Source organism: Molossus molossus, unplaced genomic scaffold (assembly GCF_014108415.1).
Source record: "Molossus molossus isolate mMolMol1 unplaced genomic scaffold, mMolMol1.p scaffold_m16_p_1, whole genome shotgun sequence".
In the NCBI taxonomy this organism is placed as follows: domain Eukaryota; kingdom Metazoa; phylum Chordata; class Mammalia; order Chiroptera; family Molossidae; genus Molossus; species Molossus molossus.
In genome coordinates, this window is record NW_023425344.1 from 95,222,041 (window position 1) to 95,249,819 (window position 27,779).

The 27,779-nt window shown below is 40.1% G+C and overlaps 1 protein-coding gene across 1 annotated transcript in view; it reads right to left on the reverse strand.

The window, feature by feature from the left end:
• Positions 1-978: 978 nt before the first annotated feature.
• Positions 979-27,779, reverse strand: part of IL2RA (interleukin 2 receptor subunit alpha) — a 39,639-nt gene continuing 12,838 nt past the window's right edge. The window contains exons 2-6 of the mRNA XM_036265335.1: positions 9,274-9,462; positions 6,049-6,159; positions 2,937-3,131; positions 1,411-1,491; positions 979-1,058 (exon numbers count right to left, since the gene is read on the reverse strand). Of these exons, the coding sequence (XP_036121228.1) occupies positions 979-1,058; positions 1,411-1,491; positions 2,937-3,131; positions 6,049-6,159; positions 9,274-9,462 (656 nt within the window). The remainder of the gene's footprint in view (positions 1,059-1,410; positions 1,492-2,936; positions 3,132-6,048; positions 6,160-9,273; positions 9,463-27,779) is intronic.

Sequence of the window (27,779 nt, forward strand, 5' to 3'; positions counted from 1 at the left end):
TCTCTTAAGAAAGGCTCAGAGGCCAGGCCTCAGTTACAGAGGCCTTGAGTGAGGCCTGTGATGGGTAAAAGAAATATGGAAACATAAAGATAAATGATAAACACTTTAGCGTCTCTTGAAAGGGTTCATATTTCCAAAATAGTACTGGAGTGCTACCTATCTATCTCTGTATTTATTTATCTACCTATATACCTCCTATCTATCTATATATCTTAGATGTGCCTCAAAGCTTGCTTTCTTCTCCCCCCTCCCCGCCCCAGATTTATTGAGATATAATTGACATATACATTATGTGAGTTTAAGGTGTACAATGTGTTGATTTAATACACTTACATATTGCCATATGATTACCACCATGGCATCAGCTAACACCTACCATTTCCTTTTTGTGGTGAGAACATGTAACGTGTAGTCTTTTAGCAGCTTTCGAAGACACAATGTGGTATTGTTAACTATGATCACCACGCTGTACATTGCATCCCCAGGACGTATCTTCTCACTGCAAGTTTGTGTCCCCTGACCACCATCTACCTGTTTGCCCAGCCTCAGCCCCTGGTGATCACTATTCTACTCTCTTTCTATGAGCTTGTTTTTATTTTTATTTTTTTCTTGCCGCAAAGCATGTGTTTTCCCTCCTACTAGGAAATAACTGTACTGTTTAAGGAATGTTTTTTGTTTTAATTTTTTGTTTATACCTCCTCCCTCCTCCTTCTTCTCACCCTTCACATATAAACATGGGGTATTTTCTCATTTAGGATCCATTCAGGATGATTGGGGCTGGTTTGAGACTTCATTGACAACTTACTGTAAGTGATTACTGTGATTTCAGGTTACGTTAATTTCTGGGTTAAGCTTTTACTCTTATAAACATATAGTGTAAATAGGGGATCATTTTAAACAAGTAACCAACCCACCCACCAAGCAACACACCCTACAGTCTCTGTCTGGGGTACATTTTGTCAATAACAGAAGCAACTCTTACCCACCTGCTATCTGGTACTCGGTGGTAAATATGAACATCTCTGTAGTTGTAGCCACATCTGTATGTTTTTTAAAATCTGTGCAAAAGAGAGAAAGGAAGATGCTCTGTGTAGGCAATTATCAGACGACACAGTCTGGAGAGTGCTAGGCTTCTCCCAGATGGAAAAAACAAGGGGAGGTCATGCATAAGCATTTCATTCTTCTGCCTCAAGACACCGCCTTCAGTTGGGTTTCTCCTCTTTCTGACACTTGCTTTTCAGCATTTGAGGATTGGGAGGTCAGATGCAGATGCCTGATCATCTTTAACATCCACGGGGCAGCTCTGATCCATCTGCTGGCAGGACTGCTCCAGGCAAACTGTCTTCCCTTTCTCCCATGATGATTAAATGCCCAAGCTTTTATCTTCATAAAAACAAACTCGAGCCATACCTGTAGTAGTATCTGTCGTTATTAAGGGATAGGAAACTTCATTCCCAGGACTATCTGTGCTTGCTTGAGACTCTTTATCACCTGGAAAAGAGAGTAAGTGATGTTCATGGAACTGAACCACCCGCCCTCCTCAGCTGACTCCAGACACACTAGCCAAGGTGTGACTCTCAGTTCTGGACATGTTTTCTGTGGGTGCCATGTCACATGGCTCTACATCAGAGTCACAGGGAGGTAGGTAAGTGTCCCCAGCAGAGCCCAGTGAAAGGGAATTCTAATTCTGATTCTGGTTTTGCATAGAACGATGAGGAACTCTTTCTTCCTAGGCTTTCTACTCAGCCCTGGTTTCCATCTGTGGCTTGGAAACAGGTCATGACAATAAAAATACCACTGAACCATCGAACAACTAGAAAGGCACTAAAGGATAGCTTTTCTCTGTGACAGGTTCCCCATTCAGCGTGGGTCTGTCAGTTACCCAGGACACTGCCGCATCTTGTCATCCTTTTACAAAGGAAACCAAGGACATGCCATGGCCAGCAGTGCAGCTCACTGGAGACAGGCTATGGGAAAAAACCATAAAACTCCCAAAAATCCAAGAGGAAGACATGGGATATGGGAAAGGGTGGTGAGCAAAGAGACCCACTCTTATATGTGACTATCTATATATTTTATCCTCACCTGAGGATATCTTTTTATGCATATGTTTTTATGCATATCCAGAGAGAGAGAGAGAGAGAGAAACATCAATGTGATAGAGAAACATCAATCAGTGGCCTCCCATATTTGCCCTAACCAGGTACTGAACCTGCACCCTAAGTAAACCCACAACATTTTGGTATACAGGACAGCACTCCAACCAACTGAGCCACCTGGCCAGGGCAGTGTAGGTGACTTTAGATTGTAGAAATAATAATATGATTTCAGAATGAAAATAGCAGACCTCAGCGTAGGTGGGTGGTGTATATTATGAATGTGTGTGTGTGTGTGTGTGCATGTTTATGCTTGAATAAGTCCCTTCTCTGTATATTTGCATTTTTATTAAAGCTCAGGTGGGAATTATACAAGGAGAAGTTGCATGTCAACCATGTAGCACTGTATAAATAATGGATTTACATTATAGATTAGTAAAATAGAAATGAGTGGGTTGCAGGCTGGACTTTCCCTTTTGAATGAAAGAACGTCTTGGTAGCTTAGAAGACGTGAAATTTCAGGATCAGCTAGGAAAGGGGAAGCAGGATCACTAGTGAGTGATCTGGGGGCTTTGGAACACTCAGAATATATTTTCTCCTCTTCCGTCTCCTACTACTTATCCCCACTCAGGGTACAGGGGACCTGAAGTGTTAGAGACCTTAGAGTTTATCTAATCTTTTCTATAGAATGAGAAACAATAGAGGCCCAAGGAGATTAAGTGGCTTGCCCAAGGTCACATAGCTGGTGGGTTAGGCATTCCACCCTGCTCGGCCTGATGGAAAAAGTGAAGAGGTGAACTCAAAAAGGTGCCACCACACCTAGACACTGATTGTTCTTACTTTCATTTATGCACTTGAGCTGGGGCTGTGTCCACATGATCTTCCCACTGCTCGTTCTGCAGGTGCTCGTGGCAGGACCTCTCTGTAGGGCCCTGAATCCCTGGGCGCACTCATAGTGAACTTTCTGCCCCACCACGAAATGGTAAATTCTCTCTGAAGCTTCATGTTCCCATGGTGGAGGCTCCCTGCAATAACCTGGAAGAGGGAAGCAGAATTCCAGAAGCAAGTTGGGGAAAGCAATGTGAATAAATCCAAGTTTCCCCTTCCTAGAAACTGGGCCTTGGTTCTTATTCTTTTGTTTGTTCATTTATCTTCTTTCATTTAACCAATATGTGATGAGAACATCTATGTGTCAGGAACTTTGTAAAGTACTTTGTGGGAAGGCGCAAAGACCCAGTCACTCCTGCGGGAGGGATCAGTCAATTGGGTAAGAAAGACATATGAAGGCAGAATGTGCTGAGTATTATAGTTAAGGAATAGACGCTTGCTATGGGAACACAGAAGAATGAGTAATGTCTTCTGATGACAGTGAGGGCTTTGATACGTGGACAGGAGTAGGAAGGGTGGTCTCAGCTGAGGGATAAGGGCAGGCTCAACTCAATTTGGGTCACTGAAAAGTGAAGACCAACCACCCTGTATCTCCACTTCTGATTGAGAAAGCTACATTTTGGGTTGCAGCTAGTGGTTACCTTGGGGCCATGGCAGAAGGACTGGGGACAAAGCCAAAGCCATGAGGAGAGAAGAGCGGAGAGAATCTCAGAGAATTGGAGCCTGGTCTCTGATCAAGCCATGCCTGAATCTTGCACTGCGTGAGCCCTATCAAGGTGTCTGAAAATTCCCCATGCCCAGGAACTTCCCACTCCCAAACTAAAACCCAAGCCTGAATGACCTTTAACCTCAAAGAGTATATCCTGCTTTGATATAATCTCAAGATGTTTCTTTGTATCCCCAATCTAGACATATGAGACCACACATGCCCTCTGTTCCATGCCCTCTGTTCCTCCGACATGTGAAGCTACACATATTCTCTGACTTTCCAGACCTTCTACAACCCGAGTACACAATATAATCTTCAAATACCCTATAGAAGCCTTCTGCCCCAGCTGGAAGCCTCGTGGTTCTGTCCTGAGTGGTCTGCTCTAGGATAGACCTTTCAAATCATGACTGAACTTATGGTTTAATCTCAAACACGTGTGTGAATGAGTGTAAAAAATTTTCACAGCCAATGAAATCCATAACTGCTTGAGCCTGTTTTTAATTGAGTTTGTTTCTTGTAATGAAAACATCCTAATTAAAACAATCTGTGAAATATTACTTAGCCAGAACCAACTAGTTATTTCTTGAGTAAGGACAACAAACATTGACCTTTTGAGAAATCTTTCAATAAGTGGAGGGTATTATGGGAGAAGTGGAGGAAAACTATTAAATGTGTTTTAAAGCACCATTCCATTTGGGGGGGTGGGTAAATGGATAAAAACATCATGTTGCAACAATGCCCCTGGATTACTCTTCCTTTTTTTTTTTTAATAATGGAAGTTATAAATTAATTCAAGCTAGTCTAAAATAAGTAATCAGTAGAAAGATCCTTAGTCTAATTCAGAAGACCCAAGGTCTTATTCCTAAATTATGTGAGTTTAGCCGAGTCTTTTACCTTCTCAAGGTCTCAATTTCTTCAGTAGGTTGAAATAATACTCCTGCTTTCTGACTCACTGGGTTGTAAGGTTCAAGTGAGATTATATATAATAAGTTCCAGTTCTTTGTAAGGTTATAAAATCAGCACAGGACCATAGCGTTTTGTAAGATCACCTGGTCCCCCAGAAGCTCAGACTTTCCTAATGGGCTCTATTTCCTCCTGACGTTATGACTTTATTTCATTGCAGAAAGTTGCCATAGCAACTCGGTAGTTATGGTTCTCACTAATCCACAACCCATTAACCAGGAGGTATTTGTCTGTAGCTCTGAGAGTCTCCAGTATGGCCCAGCACAGTTTGCCCACACAGACACACACAGACACACACACACACACACACACACACACACACACACACATCAAAAGAAATATCTTGAAGTAAATTGCTTTGCTGGCAGTTCATTATCTTTTACTTAGGGGAAAAACAAAGTATTTCCCTTAGAGCAGGGACTATTGTCTGCTTATATTTGTATCTTCTGTTGGCAGTGCCTGGCCTTTAGTCCCAACACATGCTTTTTGTGTTGTTGTTTTTTAAAATTTATTAAATATTTTTTTCTTTCTTTTTTTAAGAAAACTAAATTTCAGACTTTTTTATGAAGCAAACTGCTGATAAAACATTCTGTGTAAGCCTACGGCCCTCTTTCCACACTGACTGGTTTAGCACTTTCCATTTGAGAAAATGACAGTATGGTTAAGTGCACTTAATTTTTATTTTTGTATTCATTCATTTTTTTTCTTCTTCTTCAATTTTTATTAATTTATTTTTGTTCCAGATGTTTCTCCTTTTTACCCCCTAGACCCCCTCTCGCCCACCCTGCCGCGCCCCCAGCATTGTTGTCTATGTCCATTGGTTATGCAATATTAAATATTTTTATTGATTTTTTAAATTTTTTATTTTATTTTATTTTTAGAGGGAAAGGGAGAGAAAGAAACATCGATGTGTGAGAGCAGAACACTGATCTGTTGCCTCCTGCACACCCTGTACAGGAGACTGAGCCCATAACCCGGGCATGTACACAAGGATGATGCCCAACTAACTGAGCCATACCAGCCAGAGCAACACATGCTTTTGGAATTCTATTCTATTCTATTCTATTCTATTCTATTCTATTCTATTCTATTCTATTCTATTCTATTCTATTCTATTCTATTCTATTCTATTCTATTCTATTCTATTCTATTCTATTCTACCAGCTCTCAAACCAGAAAGAAGACCAGAGTTTAGGTTGGCTTCTGTGAGAATGACTTGAAATTCTGAGCCAATAGTGTGCAAATTCTATACAATTGTTCTTGTTGACATGATATCTTTAGAGGAGAGGATAGTGGGAGAGACTTTCTTCCTTTGGGAAGCACATCATTTACCTGCAAGAGAAGGGCTGGCTCCTAGTACTCAGACAACAGTTGTTCAGATTCACCTCTTACCTACAAGGTTAAGTTGGTCTGTGGGCTGCATTTGGCTTGGCATTTCTGTGGTTTTTCTTTCCTTCTGTTCTTCAGGTCTAGGAGTAGCTTGTTTTTCCATGTTTCTGGGAGCTAAAGAATATGAGTGGAATAAAGCAAATAATTTCACAAATGTTTAAAATAGTTAACATTCTTCATTTATCCAGTAAGAGTGTCTAACTAGTGTTTGTGGCATACCAGGAAATATCAAGGTGTCAGGGTTACAAAGATGAGCCACACATGGTCTTAGGGTATTCTCAGTGGGCCCTGTTCACATCAAGCCCAGGACAGCACTAGCCTGTCAGTATTCATGTGTGTAATGACAATGGCCTTCAGCATGTTTCTGAAAGGACTGAAATATTTTCTGGTGGAATTTTTTTATGTGGGTTTCCCCCAAAATGACTCCATGCTGGCCATCAACCCTGCCAGCATTCTATATGGGTCTGTGTGCTATGACAATGAGGAATGATCTGAATCAGCCGCCCACTCACTGTTTTGTTTCCCTAAAGTAGTTCATTTAAAAGTTAGAGAGATGCAATCTTGAATTAGTGAGAAAAACAAAAAACAAAACCCCCCAAATACCTCTCTACAACCCTCCTCTCAATTGTAAAGAGTTTGGCAAAGGAGCTGAGTAAGGGTACCTTTCAAATCATGACTGAACTTATGTTTCAGTCTCAAATGTATGCGTGAATTAGTGTAAACAATTTTACAGCCAATAAAATATATAACTGTTTGACCCAGTTTTTAATTGAGTTTGCTTCTTTTCATGGAAACATCCTAATTAAGACAATCTGTGAAATATCACTTAGCCAGAACCAGCTAGTTATCTTTTGAGTAAGGACAACAAACACTGACTTTTTTGAGAAATCTTTCAATAAGTGGAGGGTATCGTGGGAGAAGTGGAAGTAAACTATTAAATGTGTTTTGAGTTTATTCTTGTGTGTGGTGTAAGTTGATGGTCTAATTTCATTTTTTTGCATGTAGCTGTTCAATTTTCCCAACACCATTTATTAAAGAGGCTGTCTTTACTCCACTGTATGTTCTTGCCACCTTTGTCAAATATTAATTAAGCATATTGCCTTGGGTCCATTTCTGGGTTCTCTGTTCTGTTCCACTGATCTATATGCCTGTTCTTGTGCCAGTACCAGGCTGTTTTGATTACAGTGGCTTTGTAATATAACCTGAAATCTGGTAATGTGATCCCTCCTACTTTGTTCTTCTTTTCCAAGATTGCTGTGGCTATTTGAGGTCTTTTTTGGTTCCATATGAATTTCTGAAGTATTTGTTCTAGTTCTGTGAAGTATGTTGTTGGTATTTTGATGGGGATTGCATTGAATCTATAGATTGCTTTGGGTAGTATGGACATTTTAATGATGTTAATTCTTCCCATCCATGAACAAGGTATGTGCTTCCACTTTTTTATATCTTCCTCTATTTCTTTTTTCAATAACCTGTAGTTTTCTGAAAATAGATACTTTTAAATGTGTTTTGAAACACCATTCCATTTGGAGGGATTCTAAGTTGGTGTCAGAGAGAGGATCTTCTGGGAAAAAAGATTGTGGGGAACTTCAAAAAAGATTGTGGGGAAGCAATCTCTAGGCTTTGCAGTGCATACATGGTTCGGGTGGGGCAAAAGTCACTGCAGCTCGCCAACAGCATCTCCAGGATTAATAAATAAAAAGACACATAAACCCATTACTATTCATCACAATCTATTAACACAGACTGGATAAAAGACCTCATAGGGAAATTGGACTCATAAGAGAACTTTCAGGATTCAAAGAAGAAACTTAAATGGCAATATCATAGTATGAGATCAACTTGGGTTTAGAAAACATCTTGGGGATCATCTCCTTCAATTCCATTCCAGGAAAGTGATCTGCCTACAATATCTGGGTAAGTAGTTCTGCCATCTCTTCTTGCCTTCCCCAGCAACCTTGAGGTTGGAGACTCTTAGTTCACCAATGATTCCAATTATGCCCAGCATTGAGGGCCATGAGCTCTAAAGTCATGTTTTAAAGTTCAGATATAAAGAAATTCTAAGTGAACAGGTTCTTCCATCTCTCTGCTTCCCTCATGCTGATTTGGGGCCTTACCCACACACCAGTCCGACCTGCCTTGGGGCTTATTATTCTGACCCCAGCAAGGGGATGTGGGGTCTTTGGGGACTATTCCTCATGCTCTGGAATGCCAGTTCCTGTCACTGGGCTGGAGAAGGCCCAAACTGACAATATATTTCTGCTTGACAATATCTGTTTCCCTCCAAAGAAATCCTCAAAAGGCTCCATGGCACCCAGAGTGAAAAATGTCAGTAATATATGACTCTAGAGTTCAGTAGCATTAGCTTCTATTTCCTGTTTACCATTGGCAGGGAGGAAATGCCTCTCCTATTGCTCCCATTTTTGTACCTAGAACTTTTTCCTTAGGGTTGCAGAGGTGGTCACTGAAAAGGAGAGGGGGAAGAGGGGTCAGGGAGCATTCTTAGGAGGTAGAGCTAGGATAAATATATTTCATCAGTCAGGATATAGGTGGTATGGAGTGTGAGCTTTGTGAACACAAACGACTTAATTTAGCCCTACAGGTAGATATTGCCCACTAGAATTGCTTGCTTTTTATGTTCTTTATATTGGCTCACTCAGACTATTCTTTTTTTTTTTTTTTTATCCTCACCTGAGGACAATTCAGATAGAGAGGGAGGAAGAGAGAGAGAGAGAAACATCAATGTGAGAGAGACACATTGACTGGTTGCCCCCAACATAACCCCAACTGGGGCCGGAGACAAACTGCAACCAAATTTCTTTATTTTTAAAAATGTGATAACATAGACATAACATACCATGTATCATGTCAGTTACTTTAAGTGAAAAGTTCAGTGGCATTCAGCACATTCACATTGTTGTGAACTAGAATTATTTTTTAATTGTTCAGGAATTATTAGTGTAATGTCAGTTCCTCCCTGCCCCTGAAATATGAGTTTCTTGAGTGCTGGGTATCCTGTGTGCCTAGACCAGTCCTTAGAACTAGAAGGCACTCCTTAAATATTTGTTTAGTAAGTGAATATTTGAGAAACCAGTAAAATTAGTTACCATATAGCTCAGACTGGTCAATTTTTGTCTACGGGGCTGAGTGAACAAACTCTTAAGCTCTGTGTCACTCTCTGCTGCGGTTCTTCTCTTCCCCTTGGTCGTAATGAAAGGAGACACTTACAAGTCCTTATGCACTGACATGGATTTTTCCAGAAAGGGTGGCCAGAGGTTCCTGTACAATTCATAAAGGCCGACCCATTGCTTCTGCGGAAGCCTTTCTTGCATTCACAGTTCAACAGGGTGCCCATTTTGTACGCGAGGGCTTTGAATGTGGCGTATTTGAGATCTGGTGGGCCATCACCACAAAACTCTGTGAAGGGAAAGAAGCATATTAGGAATTCAGAAGGGTCCAGTCAGACACTCACACATTTAACCATGTAGTGATTTAATCACATATTGCTTCATTTTCTTTAAAAAATTTATACATACCCCGTTTTTTCCTAGAAAGAAACTAAGGCTGTTGCCATTGTTCTTTCAGAAAACCTTGTATGAGACTCAGTTCAAAATTTAATTTCAACCAAATTTCTCTTCCAACTACAATATATTTCAAAGTAAATGGATAGAAACAAATGAGGTTTTATTCTGAATATGCCTCATGCTGAGCAAGTAGAGAGAGGAAGACCAAAGGAAATGAGGAAAGTCATGTAAATTTAATTAAGGGACAAGTTATGTGTGTGAGTGAGAAATAAAAACTGTTCAGGAAATAAGGATTGTCCAACTTTCTATAATTAATGATTCTGTACCATTAAAAAATAGAAATGTAAAGTGCTTCACACAATGTCTGGCTAGTAGGAAGTGTGTGTTTCTCATCTATCTACCCATCTGTGAATTTTCCAAATTCCTTTTCCTATTGCAAAAACCTGACCCTCACTCAGCCCAAAAAATGGACACTCGTTTCCTACTAAAGACCCTACATGTAGTGGCCAAACATCCAACTCTTAAGGAGGAAAAGGCATTGGTCTCATCAGAAAGATGTCTCCATTGCATATCTTGCAATAAGTTCTCCTGCTTCAAGAAACTAGATTTTTAGGAAGAAGCTACACACTGGATAAAAGAAGTGGCTATGAAGGATCACAGGAAACAGGAAAAGGTGAGAAAGCAGGAGCCTCTATCACTGCCAGCCTCTCCACCCACCAGAACAAGCACCAAATTTGAGCTGGTTGCCCCACTCACTGCTGGCAGAGAACAGCCTGCCAATTGCTTATTAACCACTCAGATTAGAACGAAGCTTCTCTGTGCCCACACACTCTGCCCAGTGTCCTGTCATCCTAGAGATTACTACCATCCAAGACTTAGGACGATCCATGTACCCCCCAAGAATAGAAGGTGAGGAGAATGTGGACAATTTGCCCCACCTCTAACCAAAAGGGACTAAACGAAAGCAATTTGAATGGCTCATTGGGATAACAATTGTAGAGGAACATGTGTCATAAGCACTCAGTAAATGTCGGTAATCACAACAGTCGTCATAACAAGGCAAGAAAAGCAGCATGGTGGAAAGATGAGAGATAGTTTTCTAAATTCTAGCTCTACCAGTTTACTAGCTATATAACTTTATTATTTGTACTTAAATGTAGCTTCGTTTTCTGTAAAGTGGGTGTTATAATAATTATTTCACTAATTTGTTTTAAAGATTACATGACATAACATACTAAGGTAACTTGCAGAACACCTGGCACATAATAGGCATAGATAGATGCTAGTTCTGCTTTTTCCTCTGTCCAGAAGACGAGAATGCTAATTTATATAGAGCCTAGGCTAAAGTTTATTTTATCCCTTAACTCCTGTAAAATGGCATCTCTCTCTCTACAGTTTGTATCATCAGTACCAATCACTGGCACTTATCAGACATCAATCCAACCAAATTTTTAAGTATCAGAAGGAAAATCTGTTGCTAAAACAAGATATGCATAATAATCAGAAAAATCAATGGAGGAACACAGCAAGGATGTTCCTTTAAAAAAAAATCCTCACTCAAGGATGTGTTTTTATTGGTTTGAGAGAGCAAGGAAGAGGGAGAGAGAGCAAGAGAAACATCGACATGAGAAAAAAACATTGAATGGTTGCCTCCCATACATGCCCTGACTGGGGATTAAACCCACAACCTAAGCATGTGCTCTGTATGGGAATCAAACCCACAGCTCCTTGGTGCATAGGATGACACTCCAACCAACTGAGCCACTCGGCCAAGATAAGGATGTTCCCATTAACTACCACTTTTCAACATTGTACTCAAAGTCCTAGCTAATGCAATAGAACAGAAAAGGGAAAATAGGTATACAGATTAGGTAGGAAGAAATAAAACTGTATCTGCAAATGTCATGATTGACTATGTAGAAACTCTGAAAGAACAGAAAACAACAACAACAACAACAACAAACCCTCTTTATACTAATAAGTGATTATAGCAGGGTTTCAGGGTACAAAGCTAATATACAAAAGTCAGTTGCTTGGCTATATAGCAGCAATGAACCAGTGAAAATTGAAATAAAAAACACAATAGCATTTACATTAGCACCCAAAAAATAAAGAACTTAGATATAAATCTTACAATATATATATAAGGTCTATATGAGGAAAGCTATAAAACCCTGATGAAAGAAATCAAAGAGGAATGAAATAAATAGAGAGATATTCCATGTTCATAGATAGGAAGATTCAATATTGTCAATATGTCAGTTCTTCCCAACTTGATCTATAGAATCAATGCAATCCAAATAAAAATCCCAGCCAGTTATTTTGTGAATGTCAACTAATGGATTCTGAAGTTTATATGGAGAAGCAAAAGGCACAGAATAGCCAACACAATATTGAAGAACAAAGTTTGAGGACTGACACTACCTGACTTGAAGACTTACTATAAATCTATGATAATCAAGACATTATGGTATTAGTAAAAGAATAGATGAATAAACAAATGTAACACTTCATATACAAAAATACATTTTATTACCTATCTAAATATTTATACACGCAAGCTATACATCGTAGTTATAAACATAAAAGTTAAAACTATTATGCTTCTAAAAGAAAATAAAAAATAGCTTTGCAAGTTAGATATAGTCAGGAAATTCCTAGAGGACATGAAAAGCACTAACCATAAAAGAAAAGTAAACTAAAAACTTCTACTCGTCCTAAGACATAAAGAAAATGGAAAAAAATAAACGATAGAGATAGACTTGGAGAAAATATTTGCAACACATATATTTTATTAAAAAGGCTTATGTTCACATTATCTAAAGAACTACAAATTAATACTAAAGGGCAAGTAACCCAATAAATAAATGATCAAACACTTAAAGGGACACTTCTCCAAAGAAGATATATGATTATCAATAAGCACTTGAAAGAGTGCTCAACATCAGTAGACAAAAAAAAAAAAAAGCAAATTGGAAACCACCATGAAATAGTCCATTAGAAAGGGTAAAATGGATAAAAGAACAGCTACCCAGTGCTGGAGAGGAAGTAAAGCTACTGGAATTCTCTTACATTACTGGTGAGAGTGTAAAATAGCACCATTACTTTGGAAAACTGAAAGTTTTAAAAATGAAGTTAAATATGTATCTACCCTATAATGAGCCACACCACTCCTAGTGATTTGTCTACTAGGAATGAAAGCATATATCTATAAAAGGATATACAAAATATTTATAGTAGCTTTCAAAAACATCATATTGAACAAAAGAAGATAGATACAAAATACTATATACTGTTTTATTTTATTTACATGAAGTTCAAAAAACAAACAAACACAAACGAGTATACAGAAAGAAACCAGGCTGCTTGTGGTGGGTGGGGATTTACTGGAAGTGAGGTGACAGAGGTGTTGAGTTAATTTGCCAGACTCACCAAATTGTACACTCAAGACCTGTGCGTTTCACTATAGTAATTTTACCTCAAAAAATCATTAAGAAGTATACTTAGCAACTCTTGTAAATATTAACTACCACAAATAATCAAGGACTGACCTCAGATGCATTTGGAATCTGATAACCACACACCAAGAACATTTCTAAATACACACACACAAAAAAGGCAGACAAATGTCCTTAAAAACTCTTTAATTATGTAATAGCATGCTTTTCTAAATAAGGCCACGGAAATTTCCAGAATCATTATGAATTAGCCCAAGGATCTGAGAAGGTCATGTGGGGACAAGGAGAAGTTCCAGAACTTCCTACTCCTACAGACTTTCCTTTTATAAAAGCATCTTTCTTGGAATTTAGAACATTGACACTTCGCTGGTCTATAGCTAAGAACCAGCAATGAGCTTGGTTATAATCCTTTTCCCTGAAACACTTTGCCAGGGGTATTCCAAATACCATCTGAAAGAAAGTGGGAGCTAGGAGGGTGAGTGGGAAATAGCCATGGAGGTTTGTTTCTTTTTACTCTAATGGGAAAAAAATCTGTAATACTTTTTGGTGTCATAAAATAAGCCACAGTAAAACATCTTTAAAAAATATTGAAATACTTCATCTATCCTGAAGTCTTGCAGAGAAATAACAAAGGAGAATTCCATTTACATGACTCTTCCCACATAGTATGGCGGCTTTGCTCATTTTCCATTTTTACTCACTAAAAACTGAACATTCTTTCTCAAAGTTCAGCTAATAGGTGGGGCTTTTCCCTGCCTTTACTCTTCTACCTGTCTTTCTCATTCTGCTGGGGGCTCCTCCTCTTGAGTAGAAATCGTCTTGTGCTCTAAGCTCTACCTCATCTGATTCCATATCTTTCCATATGAACACCATCTCTTCAGTTAATAGTATTACAAACCACCCTCACCGGTTTGGCTCAGCGGTTGGACTGTCGGCCTGCAGACCAGAGAGTCCCGGGTTCGGTTCCTGCTATGGGCGTGTACCTTGGTTGCAGTTTGTCCAGGGCACCCGTTGGGGTTGTGTGGGTGGCAACCACTGGATGTGTCTCTCTCATATCTATGTTTCTCTCTCTCTCTTCCCCCCCCTCTCTCCCTCCTGCTCTCTCTGAAGATAAATGCAAAAATGTCCTCGGGTGAGGATAAAATAAATAGTATTATAAACCAAGATCTTTGGGTGTCAAATATATGATTGATTGATTGATTGATTTTTAAAAAAGAAGTGTCTGCTGCCTATGAAGTGGAGTAAAACTGCAGATGACTAACCCGGTATTGGGAGATGGGGATAAATAAGCGCCCAGAACTTGGGAAGTGGGGCTCCCAGAAGGGGAGTCCTACCATAGGCACAGGGGTACACTGATGTGGCCTTACCTTTTCTGTGAGCAGTGGGAAAAGGAGACAGCCAACACTTGTTATTCATCCTGAAAAGCCCAAGGGTTTCGGCATCTACTAAGAGAGCCTTCAACTGATATCTTCTGATGTTGAAAATGTTCACATCTTATTTCATATTTTTTCTATGAATGGCCATTGGAAAGACACAGACAGGATTCCACATCTTCCACTCCCTTCTCACACCACACCTCCATCACTGTCTCTGAAACACTGTCATGGGTGCATCTTATCGTGGGCTATTTACGGATTTGTTGCCTCCCACTCAACTGAAGTGTCCCACTCCATGGCACTTTTGGTTTCTTCAGCTGACACTAGTGACAATAACTGAGAGCCACCTTCCTCTGGCTTGTATCACCAAATAGGTCTGGGAGAAAGATGGGTGAGGATGAGGGACCCTCAGACACTCTTCTCTTTTTACCACTGTTTCATCACTTGTTTTCCCTCTGATGTATTGCTGGAGACTCAAATTCTCCATCTCACTCGCCATGCTTGCTAGGTAGGGAAAGATTGGGCATGTGTAGGACACACAGCAACACGTTTAGGGATTCAAACCAGCTTTTCTGTCACCCACGCATCTGCTCTTTTGTTTCGTGCATTAGACCATATCATCAACCATCCATCACTATTCCCAGAGGAGCAAATGTCCAGCTTCTGCTGCTTGGGTTTCAAAGAAAAGGCGAGGAAGGTGGTGAAATGACTCACTGTCTTTTTTTTCTGTAAGTGTCCCCCTCACACGGTAAGAAGGAAAGGAGTAAGAGATCAAGGGGTTCCTAACTGGATTTGGAATCCTGACACCCCTGTATTTTGTTTTGCCAACTTCCCCTATAGAAAGCTACCCCTTTGGTTTTCACCCTTTTGTTGTTGTTGTTGTTGTTTTGGTATGTGCCCCTAGCGGGAAGCAAACCCAAGACTCCAACGCTCCAACCGCTAAGCTAAACCGGCCAGGGCTGTTGTTGTTTTAAGGAAATAGAACTAAAATGCGTTTTTTGTGTCCTGGGAGTTATCTAGAAATATCAGCACTTTAAGGTCATTTGACCTGGGAGAGTGACATCTAAGTTGGATTTTCTCCAACCAGTAGGACTTACGCTTAAGTTGTTCACAGATGTGCTTCTCAAACTTCAATTTGCACACAAGTCCCCTGCGGGGGGGATCTTGTTAAAATGCTCATTTGGATTTGAGAGGCGAGTGTGGAAGCTAAGACAGTCTAGCAAGCTCCCAAGCTCCTGGTGCCACAACCACACGCTTAGAGTAACAACGGCTGCTGCAGCCTCCCTCTCCAGCTGCCTTTTCCTGAAGACCCCCTCCCCCAGGAGACAGCCCCAGGGGCCCTCAGCTGCTGTGCAGCCTGCTTACAGAGCCTTCCATTCCCAAGCTTGTTATTTAGTATCTAAGAGTGTAGTGAAAATTTCCTTGGCTGGAAGAAAGATGGGTAGGTGAAAAACGGTTGTGATTTTTTTGTGTCTGATGTTTAAAATGAGAAAGAACTCACCTGGCCCTTGTGGCCCATGTGAACAGAAAGAAAAGGAAGGGGCTTCAAAAGGATGTGGGCAAAGTCTGCTACAAGATTCTTTGCTCTGTGGGTGAATTAAGGTCAAGTTATGTTCACCCACAGCCCAGCCAGCACTGTTTCCAAAACTGAGTTAATGGCTTCATCTCTGCTTCCTCTCCTCATTTCCATCCATACAGTTGAGATGGGGGGCGAATATTAGAATAACTTACTAAGTAAGCATAGAAACTTCTAGATGATGATTTACTAATCTTTACACAAAGGATATAGAAGTACATTAGCTTAGGGCACCTGGTAAAGAAATGATCTGGTTCTTGACCAAAAGCCATTCATCTTCTATGTCAGATCTAAGAACTGCAGTATACCTAATGTCAAAGCTAGTATCCAGCTTCCTTAGGAAATCCAACCAGCAAAAAACAAGTGTTTCTGGTGCAAAATACCGTAGGACATGTTGAATATAACTCTTAAGGATCCTGAGATCTGAGAGCTGGGAGAAACCCTAAAGATTATTTAGGTCAACTTCCAGATTTTGTGGATGAGGAAACTGAGGCTGTGTGTCATCCCTGAAGTCGTGGCAATCCTGATTCCCAGTGAAGTACTTTCCTATGATGTAGAATCATAATCTTCAAGAACGAGTGTGCTTTTTACCCAGCTGTGGAAGGTTCTCTCTTGCTGAGAAGCAGAGCTATTTCTAAACTATCTGGGTCACTGGAAAGTGTTTGTGAAATGTTGTGGCTTAATTCAGATCATTATCTTTGAAGAAGTCAGGGAGCTCAGGTCCTCCAGTTGGGGCCGTTTATGTAATAGTAACTATGATATTTGAGCCCTGCCTGTGTGCTTGCTCCTTTGTCTAGATTGCCTTTAATATTCTCTACACCCCCGAAAGGGAGATATTGCCATCCTGACTTTACATAGCAGGAGATTGAAGCTCAGAGCGAGGTGGCGAGACAGGAATCACAAGAAAGCCTACTATTGCTGCCCTCTTTTGTGCCTTTACACTTTTTTCACTTTTACTTTTAGAAAATTCTTTCAAGTAGCAAATTTAAACTTAGCAGGAAGACGAAAGGATGAAGAGGACAGAAGTATGGATAAAAGGTTTGCATTGACCTTAGGAAACCATAAAAGCTCAGAGGGTAATACCATTGGCTTTGTGTAGGAGTGAGATTCAAAATATTGAACAATCAGGACAGCAGGGTTAGGAACAAATATGAATATAGCAGTAAAATGAACTAGGAATTTGGCCAGCCATAGTGAGAAAATTTCAGAAAACATCAGGTATGGGTAATGACACGTCAGGTGATACAAAGACTTAGAATGGGATGTGTCAACATCCCTGGATATGTAAACATGTCCTTGTTCTGTCAGTTTTTGTTTTATATATGTTGAATCCATGTTACTGGTCACATTCAAGTGTATATGTTCCTGGTGTATTGAACTTTTATCAACATTAACTGACCCTTGGCCCGTTTACATTGACTATAACTACTGATACATTTGAATTGATTTCTAATTTCTTATTTTGTTCTAATGATGTATTTCAAAAAGAAAGGTAATGAGCCCAGAAGGAAAATAAGAATTGCAAGAAGAGATGGTGAGCAAAGGTGCAGGTGAACTTATCAGTGAATCTAAGTCAATGTTGACTGTATAAAACAATCAAAATGTCGGTTTTGTGGGGTTAGTAGATATAAAGATAGAACTGAAATTCTGGAAGTCAGGAAGGTGAGTGGAGTTCAAGCATTCTGGGGTTATTTATTATTTGGAAGGAGGATTATGATATTGATTAAATTTGAAATTTGTAAATTCTGGGTTCATGTTAAAATTTTGAAAATGGCATCTAAAATGATGGAGTAAAGTAAATACCTTAAAAACTAGTGAAGAGAGCCCTGAAATTTGGCTCAGCAGTTAGAGCGTCGGCCTACGGTCCAGAGAGACCGGGTTCGGTTCCCACTAAGGGTGCGTACCTCGGTTGCAGTTTGTCCCCAGCCCTGGTTGGGTCGTGCGGGTGGCAGCCACTTGATGTGTCACTTTCATGTCGATGTTCCTCTCTCTCTGTCTCTCTGTCTCTCTCCCTCCCACTCTATATGAACAAAAAATAGAAAAATGTCCTCAGGTGAGGATAAAAACAAAAACAAAAACTAGTGAAAAGAAAAAAGTGAAATTGAGTAAAAATGTATTTAAGACAAAAGAAGGGAGGAAAAATGAATAGAAAAAGAAGAGAAAAAATAAAGAAAATAAGATAGTTGGAATTAATCCAAATAAATCAGCAATGAGAACCAATGTAGTGGATTAACTCTGCAGGTAAAGAAAAAAGAATTTTAAAAATAAAGTCATATAAAGTTTATAAGAGATATGATTAAAGTATAAAGGCTTTGAAAGTTTGAACCTAAGAAAGAATGGGCAATTATAATCCAAAGGAACGTTGTATTAATTAATATCAACTTAAAGATGAAAAGCATTAATAGAAATTCAGAAATCAGTACAAATTGTTAAAGGAATACAGTTTCAAAATAAACAACAGGAAAACAAAAATTATTTACTTATATGGTCAAATAACATAGGTTCAAAACATATGAAGCAAATATTGATGGACAAGGATAAATTTACAAATCTAGATAATGAGAGATTTTAACAAAACCTTCCTTTGTGGTTAATAAATCAAGCAGACAAAACAATCAGTAAGAATATAAAAAAAACTGATCAACACAATTAACAACGTCTGTATAATGGACAACTCTAGGTAACTACTCCAACAAAAGCAGAATCCACTTTTTTTATGCATACATGGGACATTTATATGGCAGTCGAAGAGTTGAAGTCCAGCTAGGGACATAAGAGAGGGTGTTTCTGAGAAAAATGGAACTCTAATAAAAAATAAAGAGAAGGAAAAAAACAATGAGAAAGGGATGTTGTACAGACACATGAGAACAGGATACCATGAACAGATTATAATGATTAACTCAACGCTTGAGCTAACTGTAAAATGAATGAATAAATAAGAAATAAAGCAAAGGTTTAATATAAAACCAATGGGTTTCCAGGGGATAGTATGAGTGGCTCAGAATACAAGGAGAGACTTTTCTATTCTAGCATCAAAGGGATGGTTTTCTCTAATAATGTGCTCCAGCTCCCAAGAAGAAAGACTTGCTCAGAAGGCCTTTTCCTGGGAGAATCATACCCAGAGATTGTGATAGAAAAATGGGGGGAAAATTTTTTTGTCTTCCTAGGTATGAATTGTTTCTGGATGTTTAAAACAAAAAAGGGAACTCAAGTTATTTTGAAACCCAGGAAAGAGGTGATTAACAGCATTCAGTTCCTGATGGATCTGCGACAGTATCACTCTTCAAAGTGCATTATTGATAAGATTTTAACAGCTTACAACTGACAGTGAACTAGACTCCGAAATAGACAGACCATAGACGGCACTACGTGTCAAGCCCTTGCTGAGGCCTGAAGATTAAAATGAACAACAAAGATGAGCCCCTGCCCTCGTGGAATTTATTTTCTAGACAAATATTATGTTAAGATAGATAGTAAATTTTAAATAAGCAAATAGTTACAAAGATGCAAATTGCTACAGAGATGTGGTATAAGCTACTATCAGAGTGTATTTACATTTGACATTTTTTCTCTTTTGTTTTCTTTGATAATGACATTCTGTTTATGATTGATGCTGTGAATTAATTTTGGTCCTTTGTGGACTATTCATCTAATGACTATTTTCTAAGTATTCATGACCCAAGAGAATAACTGAAAAAAATAATGCTATGCTTCTATACACCAAAAGAAACCATCAACAAGGCAAAAAGGCAACCAACAAAATGGGAAAAGACATTAGCAAACAATACCTCTAATAAGGGGTTAATATAAAAAATATATAAAGAACTCATACAACTCAACAACAAAAAACCAAACAATGCAATTTAAAAATGTGCAGAGGACCTGAACAGACACTTCTCTCAAGAAGACATACAAATGGCCAACAAATATATAAAAAGATGTTCAACTTCACTAATCATCAGAGAGATGCAAAGTAACACTACAATGAGGGCCCTGGCCAGTTTGGCTCAGTGGTTAGAGTGTCAGCCTGTGAACCAAAGAGTTGCGGGTTCTATTCCATCCAAGGGCACATACCTTGGTTGCAGTTCTCTCCCCAGCCCTTGGTCAGGGTCAGGCGGGAGGCAACCAATCAATGTGTATCTCTCACATCAATTTTTCTCTCTCTTTCTCTCTCTCTCCCTCTCACTCATTTGAAGATAAATGGAAAAAAAATATCCTCAGGTGAGGATTAAAAAAAAAAAAAACTACAATGAGGTATCACCTCACATCTTCCAGATTGGCTACTATCAATAAATCAACAAACAACAAGTGCTGGCGAGAATGTGGAGAAAAGGCAACCCTAATACACTGTTGGTGGGAATGTAAACTGGTATGGCCACTGTGGAAAACAGTGTGGAGGTTCCTCAAAAAATTAAGAATGGAACTACTGTTTGACCCAGAACTAATTTAATTCTGAAAACTACACTATGAAGTAAATATTATAATTATTACTGCCATTTTCCAAATAGGACATTGAAGTGCTAAGAGGTTTGATAAATTGCCTGAGGCAATCTCTAGTTGATCACACAGCTGGAGGACCCACAGTAATGGAGCTGGGAGTCTCTTCTGGGTTTCAGAACCCAAGTTCTCAGCACCGAAGCCATGCTGCCTCTTCCAGATCTGCATCTCTAGCCCTGAGTTCTAGTCTAGACATACTCCGTGCCCTTCTACCTTTCCATTCGGCTGTCCTCTGGTACTGCAACTCTGTTCAAAACTTTGTGCCTAGCCCTGGCCAGTTTGGCTCAGCGATTGAGCGTCGGCCTGCGGGCCAGAGAGTCCTGGGTTCGGTTCCCGCTAGGAGCACATACCACAAAATAAATAAATAAATAAATAAATAAATAAAGTGCTTTATTTGTAGTAATAATTTAAGAGACTGATAAGTCCAGAAGGTAATGGAGATTACTGTCAAAGAAAAATCTCTTTTAAAAAAAACAACTTTGTGCCTAGGTAAAGATACTATTTCTTCTTTGCCATTGAGGTTTTAGCCAATGTAATTAGGTAAAAGATTGCAGAGGCATAAAAACTGGAAATAAAAGAAATAAAACTATCTCTGTTTGTAAATTATATGATAGTATATCTAATAAACCCAAGAGAATCAATGATGAAAGTGATAAAATAATTTTAAAAGATAGCAATCCATAGTGATACTAAAAAAAATCAGGGAGTGGGAGGGGGAGGGGAGAAAGCTCTCCTTTACAGGATAATGCCAGCTAAGGGATGCAGAAAAATGGATCTCAGAGGACTTAAGTTGAGTTTTAAAAGCCAATTTGAAAGGTTACATATTATATGAGTCCATTTATATAGCATTCTTAAAATGACAAATTATAGAAATGGAGAATACCTTAGTGGTGGTCAGGGGGTAGGAAGGAAGGAGGTGGGTGGCTGTGGCTACAGCAGAGTGGCAGGAGGGGTCCTTGTGATGGGAGCCATTGAGTATCTTAACTGTGGTGGTGGTCACATCACGTGATAAAGTAGCACAGAACTAAATACACACATACATTATTGAGTTCATATAAATTGGTGCACTCTGAATAAGGTTGGTGGATTGTATCAATGTCAATTTCCTGGTTGTGATATTGTGCTATAGTCATGAGGGAAACTGAATAAAGAATATATCAAATCTCTATTATTATTTACAACTGCATGTGAATCTCCAATGATCTCAAATTAAAAGTTAAAAACAAACACACAGACAGTCCTCTGATCCTCCTCTTGGACTTGTTTCTATTAATGACCCTCACATTTCCATCATCTGAGTCTCCCAAGCTTGACCTTTTAGCATCCTCTTTAAATTCCACCTTTCCTTTGCCTTCATATCAAATTGCTTCCCAAGAGTCATTATTTTTACCTGCTCAATATTCTTTTTCAAAAAAATTGATTTTTACAACTCAACACCAGGAAGACAAACAGTAGTCCAATTAAAAAATGGGCAAAGGCCCTGGCTGGTGTGGCTCAGTTGGTTGGGTGTCATCACATGCACCAAAGGGTTACTGGTTTGATTCCCAGTCAGGGCACATGCCCAGGTTGTGGGCTTGATCCCTGCTGGGGGTTGTGCAGGAGGCAGCTGATGGATGTGTCACTCTCACATCAATGTTTTGAGTTCTCTCTCCCTCTCCTTTCCTCTCTCTCTAAAAATCAATTTAAAAAATTTAAACAAAAATTACAAAGGACCTGAATACACACTTCTCCTAAGAGAACATACAGATGGCCAATGACATGTGACTAAATGCTCAACATTACTAATCATCCGAGAGATGCAAATTAAAACCACAATGAGCTATCACCTCACACCTGCCAGAATCGCTGCCATCAACAAATCATCAAACAAGTGCTTGTGAGGATGTAGAGAAAAGGGGACTCTAGTACACTGCTGGTGGGAATCCAGACTGGTGCAGCCTCTATGGAAAACAGTATAGAGTTTCCTCCAAAAATTAAAACTGGAACTGCCATTTGACCCAGTGATCCCACTTCTGGGAATATATCCTAAGAAGCCTGAAACACCAATCAGAAAGAATATATGTACCCCTATATTCATAGCAGCACTATTTACAATAGCTAAGATCTGGAAATAGTCTAAGTACCCTTCAGTAGATGCATGGATTAAAAAGCTGTGGTACAGCCCTGGCTGGCATTGCTCAGTGGTTAGAGCATTGGCCTGCTCACTGAAGGGTCACAGGTTTGATTCCTGGTCCAGGGAATTCAGTGCAGGTTCGATTCCTGGTCCAGAGCATGTACCTTGGTTGCAGATTCAATCCTCGGCCCTGGTTGGGCCATGTTTGGGAGGCAACCAATCAATGTGTCTCTCTCACATCAATGTTTCTCTCTCTCTCTCTCTCCTCTTTTTCTCTCTCTCCACCTACCCCTTCCCTTCCAGTCTTTCTAAAAATCAATGGAAAAATATTCTTGGGTGAAGATTAACAACAACAACAAAAAAAAGCCATGGTACATTTATAGAATGGAATACTATGTAGCTGTAAAAAAGAAGGCTCTCTTACCCTTTACAACAGCATGAATGGACCTGGAGATTATTATGCTAAGCGAAATAAGCCAGTCAGAGAAAGATAAATATCACGTGATCTCACTCTTATGTGGAATGTAATGAACAAAATAAACTGACAAACAAAATAGGCCCAGAGGCAGGGATGCATGGAACAGACTGACAGACCTAAGATGGGAGGTACGTAGGTGGGTGAGTGGGTGGGTGGGGAATGGGAAGAGATTAACCAAAGAACATATATGCATATATGCATAGCCCATGGACATAGACAATAGTGTGGTGAAGGCCTAGGGTGGGGTGGGGGCTGGGTGAAGAGGGGCAAAGGGTGGAAAATGGGGGACATCTGTAATACTGTCAACAATAAAAAAAAATTTATTTTGAGCCTGACCCATGTGGCTCAGTGAATTGAATGTCATCCCATGGACTGAGAGGTCCCAGTTCAATTTCTGGTCAGGGCACATGCTGAGGTTTCAGGCTAAATCCCCAGTTGGGAGTGTGCAGGAGGCAGCTGATCAATGTTTCTCTATCATATTGATGTTTCTATCTCTCCCTTTCTCTCTCTCTAGAAAAATCAATAAAAACATATTTATAAAAAATTTGATTTTGAGAGAGAGAGAAAGAAACATCGATTTGTTGTTCCACTTATTTATGCCTCCATTGGTTTCTTCTTGTATGTGCCCTGAGGATCGAACCTGCAACGTTGGCATATTGGGACAACATCTGACCCACTGAGCTACCCTGCCAGGGCTTCTGCACAATACTCTGCTCATCTCCACTTTCACCACCTCCTAACTGCTCACATTCCATAGCAATAGCATCTTATCATTTCTCTCACCTTTAATCTCTCTATCCCTCCGGCATGTCTTTAAAATATTGTTAAATTGAGCATCCTAAAGCACAGAGCTGATTGTGCTGGTAGCATAATAAATGGCCTAGAGATGAGGTTTCATGTGCTCTCTACCTGTGTGTTCTATCTCCTGTTACAGTAACAACAAGCCTCCCTTCTTTTTCGCTTGATCCAGGAAGTGGGTTTGTCTAACACAGGTTAAGTTTTTGTTGGGAGACATTGACTGCATTTTGTTGCTTTACTTTGGTGATTGAGTTTGCCAAAGAGCAGATGGTAGATTCCTATGAACTAGCATGTGACCATAGGAGCTTCTTAGACACCCAAGTCATTGCCTTTGGCCATGCTGACTGGTCTTCTGGGTCCCCTGACATGGTGCCCCCCTGATGGGGAATTCTGCCCCTATTCATGAGCCAGAAACAGAGAAAGGCTGCTCTTAACTGTACCGAATTTGAAGGGTGAATAGGGGCTCACCTAGTAGGTTCAACAGAATAGGTCACCTGGCAGAGGAAATGTTGTGTTCAGGGAACTATAAGTAGAATGTTTGGCTGGAGTGTGAATGGCTAGGTTATGAACAACAGAAATATATCAGTGGAAATAATGTGAGTTAAAGGATCTTGAAATCTGCCCAAAGCCCCATAAATCCTGTTTACTGCTTTTATAACACCTCAAGTGGTTCTGTTTTTAAGATAAAATAATAAAATATGTAAGGTTGCTTTGTGAGCTGGAAAAAAATTATTTAATTTTTTTTTTTTTAATTTTTTTGGTACGTGCCCCTAGCGGAAACCGAACCCGGGACTCTCTGGTCCGCAGGCCAATGCTCCAACTGCTGAGCCAAACCAGCCAGGGCCTGGAAAAAAGTTATTTAAAATGTTAATTACTTAAAGCTTGATGGTGTCAGAGCAAAGAAATGGCATTTCTTTTGAATTCATCTTCTAAGAACTATTTATGAGAATTCTATATTAGTTTCCTTCCTCCCACCCATATTCTCATGAATAGTTTATAATGGATTTCACATCTATTAAAATGTAGTCAGACCCTGGCTGGTTTGGCTCAGCGGTTGGAGTGTTGGCCTGTGGACCCGAGAGTCCCAGGTTTGGTTCCCATTAGGGGCACATACCAAAAAAATAAAAATAAAATAAAATAAAATGTAGTCAGCCCTGGCCAGTAGCTCAGTTGGTTGGAACATTGGCCCATACAGCAAAAGGTTGTGGGTTCAATTCTCAGTCAGGGCACATATCTAGGTTGCAGCTTCAATCCCCAATCAATGGAGAAGCAACCAATCAATGTTTTTCTCTCACATCGATGTTTCTCTCTCTCTCTCTCTCTCTCTCTCCCCCCCCCCCTTCCTTTCTCTCTAAAATCAATTAAAACCATATCCTCAGGTGAGGATTAAAAATAAAGAAAAATTTTAAAAATCAATTAATTAAAATATGGTCAATTCCCCGATCACTGCCAGCCAGCTAGGTCCCCATGGTTTAGCTTGGATACGTTCAGTCACCTCTGATTGTTGCTGACTGCCTGCATCACCTATTATTAATTTAAATATTTCAGCAACACAGGCAGTAGTAGGCACTAAATAAACGATTGGGAGCATTGGCAGTGGTAATACTGTTCATTCATTCATTCATTCAATCAACTACCCATCTTTGTTCAGCAAGGATAAATGTTGAGGGGAATGTGGGAGAAGTAAAGTTTGGTATCACAGGGATGGGGGCTGGGGCAACGAGGTCAAAGGAAGTTACTGTCACTAAAGAAAAGGTGCTGTCCTGGCCCAGTTGGTTGGAACGTCATTTCATACACCAAAAGGTTGTGGGTTCAATTCCTGGTCAGGGCACATAACTAGGTTGTGGGATAAAAAATATATCCTCTGCAGGCCAGTGTGGCTCAGTGGATTGTGTGCTCTGAGGTTAGGAAATCTCGGGCAGCTGGGTACATTCTGCAGCGGTTAGCACCAATCATCTGTGTGGTGTCTCTCTGGGCCTAGTGGGTCAAATAGTCAGAGTTTCCACAGTCGAAGAATGAGTGACTCACGGGGTAAGACCCTTCTGGAAAACAACTTGTGCCTTAATCAACACTTGTTACCAAGAATAAGGGGGGGGGGGGGTAAGGAGGGTAGGAATCCAATTATTTTCTATTTATCTTAGAAGGAAAGAAGAAGATAGGCAACAAAAAATATCTCTCCTAGGAGCTATCTTTAAATAGAAACTGCCGTGTTTTGGATCTCAACCATTTCTGCAAGTGAAATGTTGGCACTGGTTATTTTCTACCCTTGGGAGTCTTCTCAGTTGATAACAAACTTCTGTGTATGAAAGGGTTAACCACAAGTTCACCACAGAATGTCAACCTGATGAAAATTAAAGCATTGTCAGATAAGAAAAACAAGGGGTAGAAATATATACTCTCGTTATTTCTCTGAAATCTAAAAGCAGTTTTCCTTCAACTCTTTGAAACCTATTTCTTGGGATGGAATAATATTTTTAGTAGAAATAGGCTGCATGGGTGAGTCCCACCCACAGTCTTCTACAGGAGAGTTTTCTGTGAAATTAGACCACAGAGTTGAGGAGATTTTCAGCTGGTTAACAACAGGATTTCCACTGACACTGTAAAGAATACCAGATAGGCACTGGCCGGTTTTGCTCAGCGGTTAGAGCGTTGGCCTGTGGTCCACAGAGACCTGGGTTCGGTTCCCACTAAGGGCAAGTACTTTGGCTGCAGTTTGTCCCCGGCCCTGGTTGGTCGTGCGGGTGGCGGCCACTCGATGTGTCCCTTTCACGTCGATGTTTCTCTCTCTCTCTTCCTCTCTCTCCCTCCCACTCTATCTGAATAAAAAATGGAAAAATGTCCTCGGGTGAGGATAAAAAAAAAAAAGAATACCAGATAGGTTAATATGATGCCAGGGAGAAACTTAAGACCACAAGGGATACAAAGAAAAAATGGAAAAAGGAAAAAGTCCCATGAAACAGTGGAGACTTCAGCAAGAAAGTGTTTCTTCTCGGAAGTATAGCCCCTCTGAGTGTCAGGCAAGGGCCAACCACATTGACATGGGCCTTAATTGTGTCCAACATACCAGAACCACATGTACAGAACCTGGGATGACTGACCCTGGGTCAAATGTGCCATCTCCACACCCATCTCTGGGGAGTGACACTTGGACTTCTCATTCTGAGGATCCCTTTTCTCAAGGATCATATTCAGTTTTAAACAAGACATAAGTGTATACTGTTTGGACTGAATGTTTGCCCATGCCCCCCAGATTCATATGTCAAAACCCTACTGTCACCCTGACCAGTGTGCTCAGTGGGTAGAGCATCAGCCTGAAGACCAAAGGGTCTCGGGTTCGATTCCCAGTCAAGGGCATGTACCTGGGTTGCAGGTTCTATATCTGGCTCTGGTCAGGGTGTGGGCAGGAGGCAACCAATCAATGTGTCTCTCACATGGATATTTTGGGATTTTTTCTCTCTCACCTCCCTGCCCCTTTCATTCTCTCTAAAAAAAAAAAAATCAATGGAAACGATATTCTTGGGTGAGGATTAGCAAAAAGAAAAAAATCCTACTGTCCAATATGATGCTATTAGAAGATGGGGCCTTTAAGATTAGATGAGGTCATGAGGGTGAAGCCTCATGAATGGGATTCTTATCCTGAGAGTCAGGAGAGTGCTGGTTTCCTTCCTCTGCTCTCTGCCATGTGAGAATACAGCCAGAGGGGGCCATCTGTGACCCTGAAGCAGGTCTTCACCAGACCCCCACCATGCTGACCCCTGACCTTGGACTTCCAGTGGGATGATGGGGTGGGCAACACAGGATAGGGAGAAGGTTATACTAAGATTGTCAGCTACATGATACCAAAAATCCACTCTTGTACTCCAGGAACTGGCCCTAGAACAGCTAACTTAACTTAAAGGCTTTTGTTGAGTTCA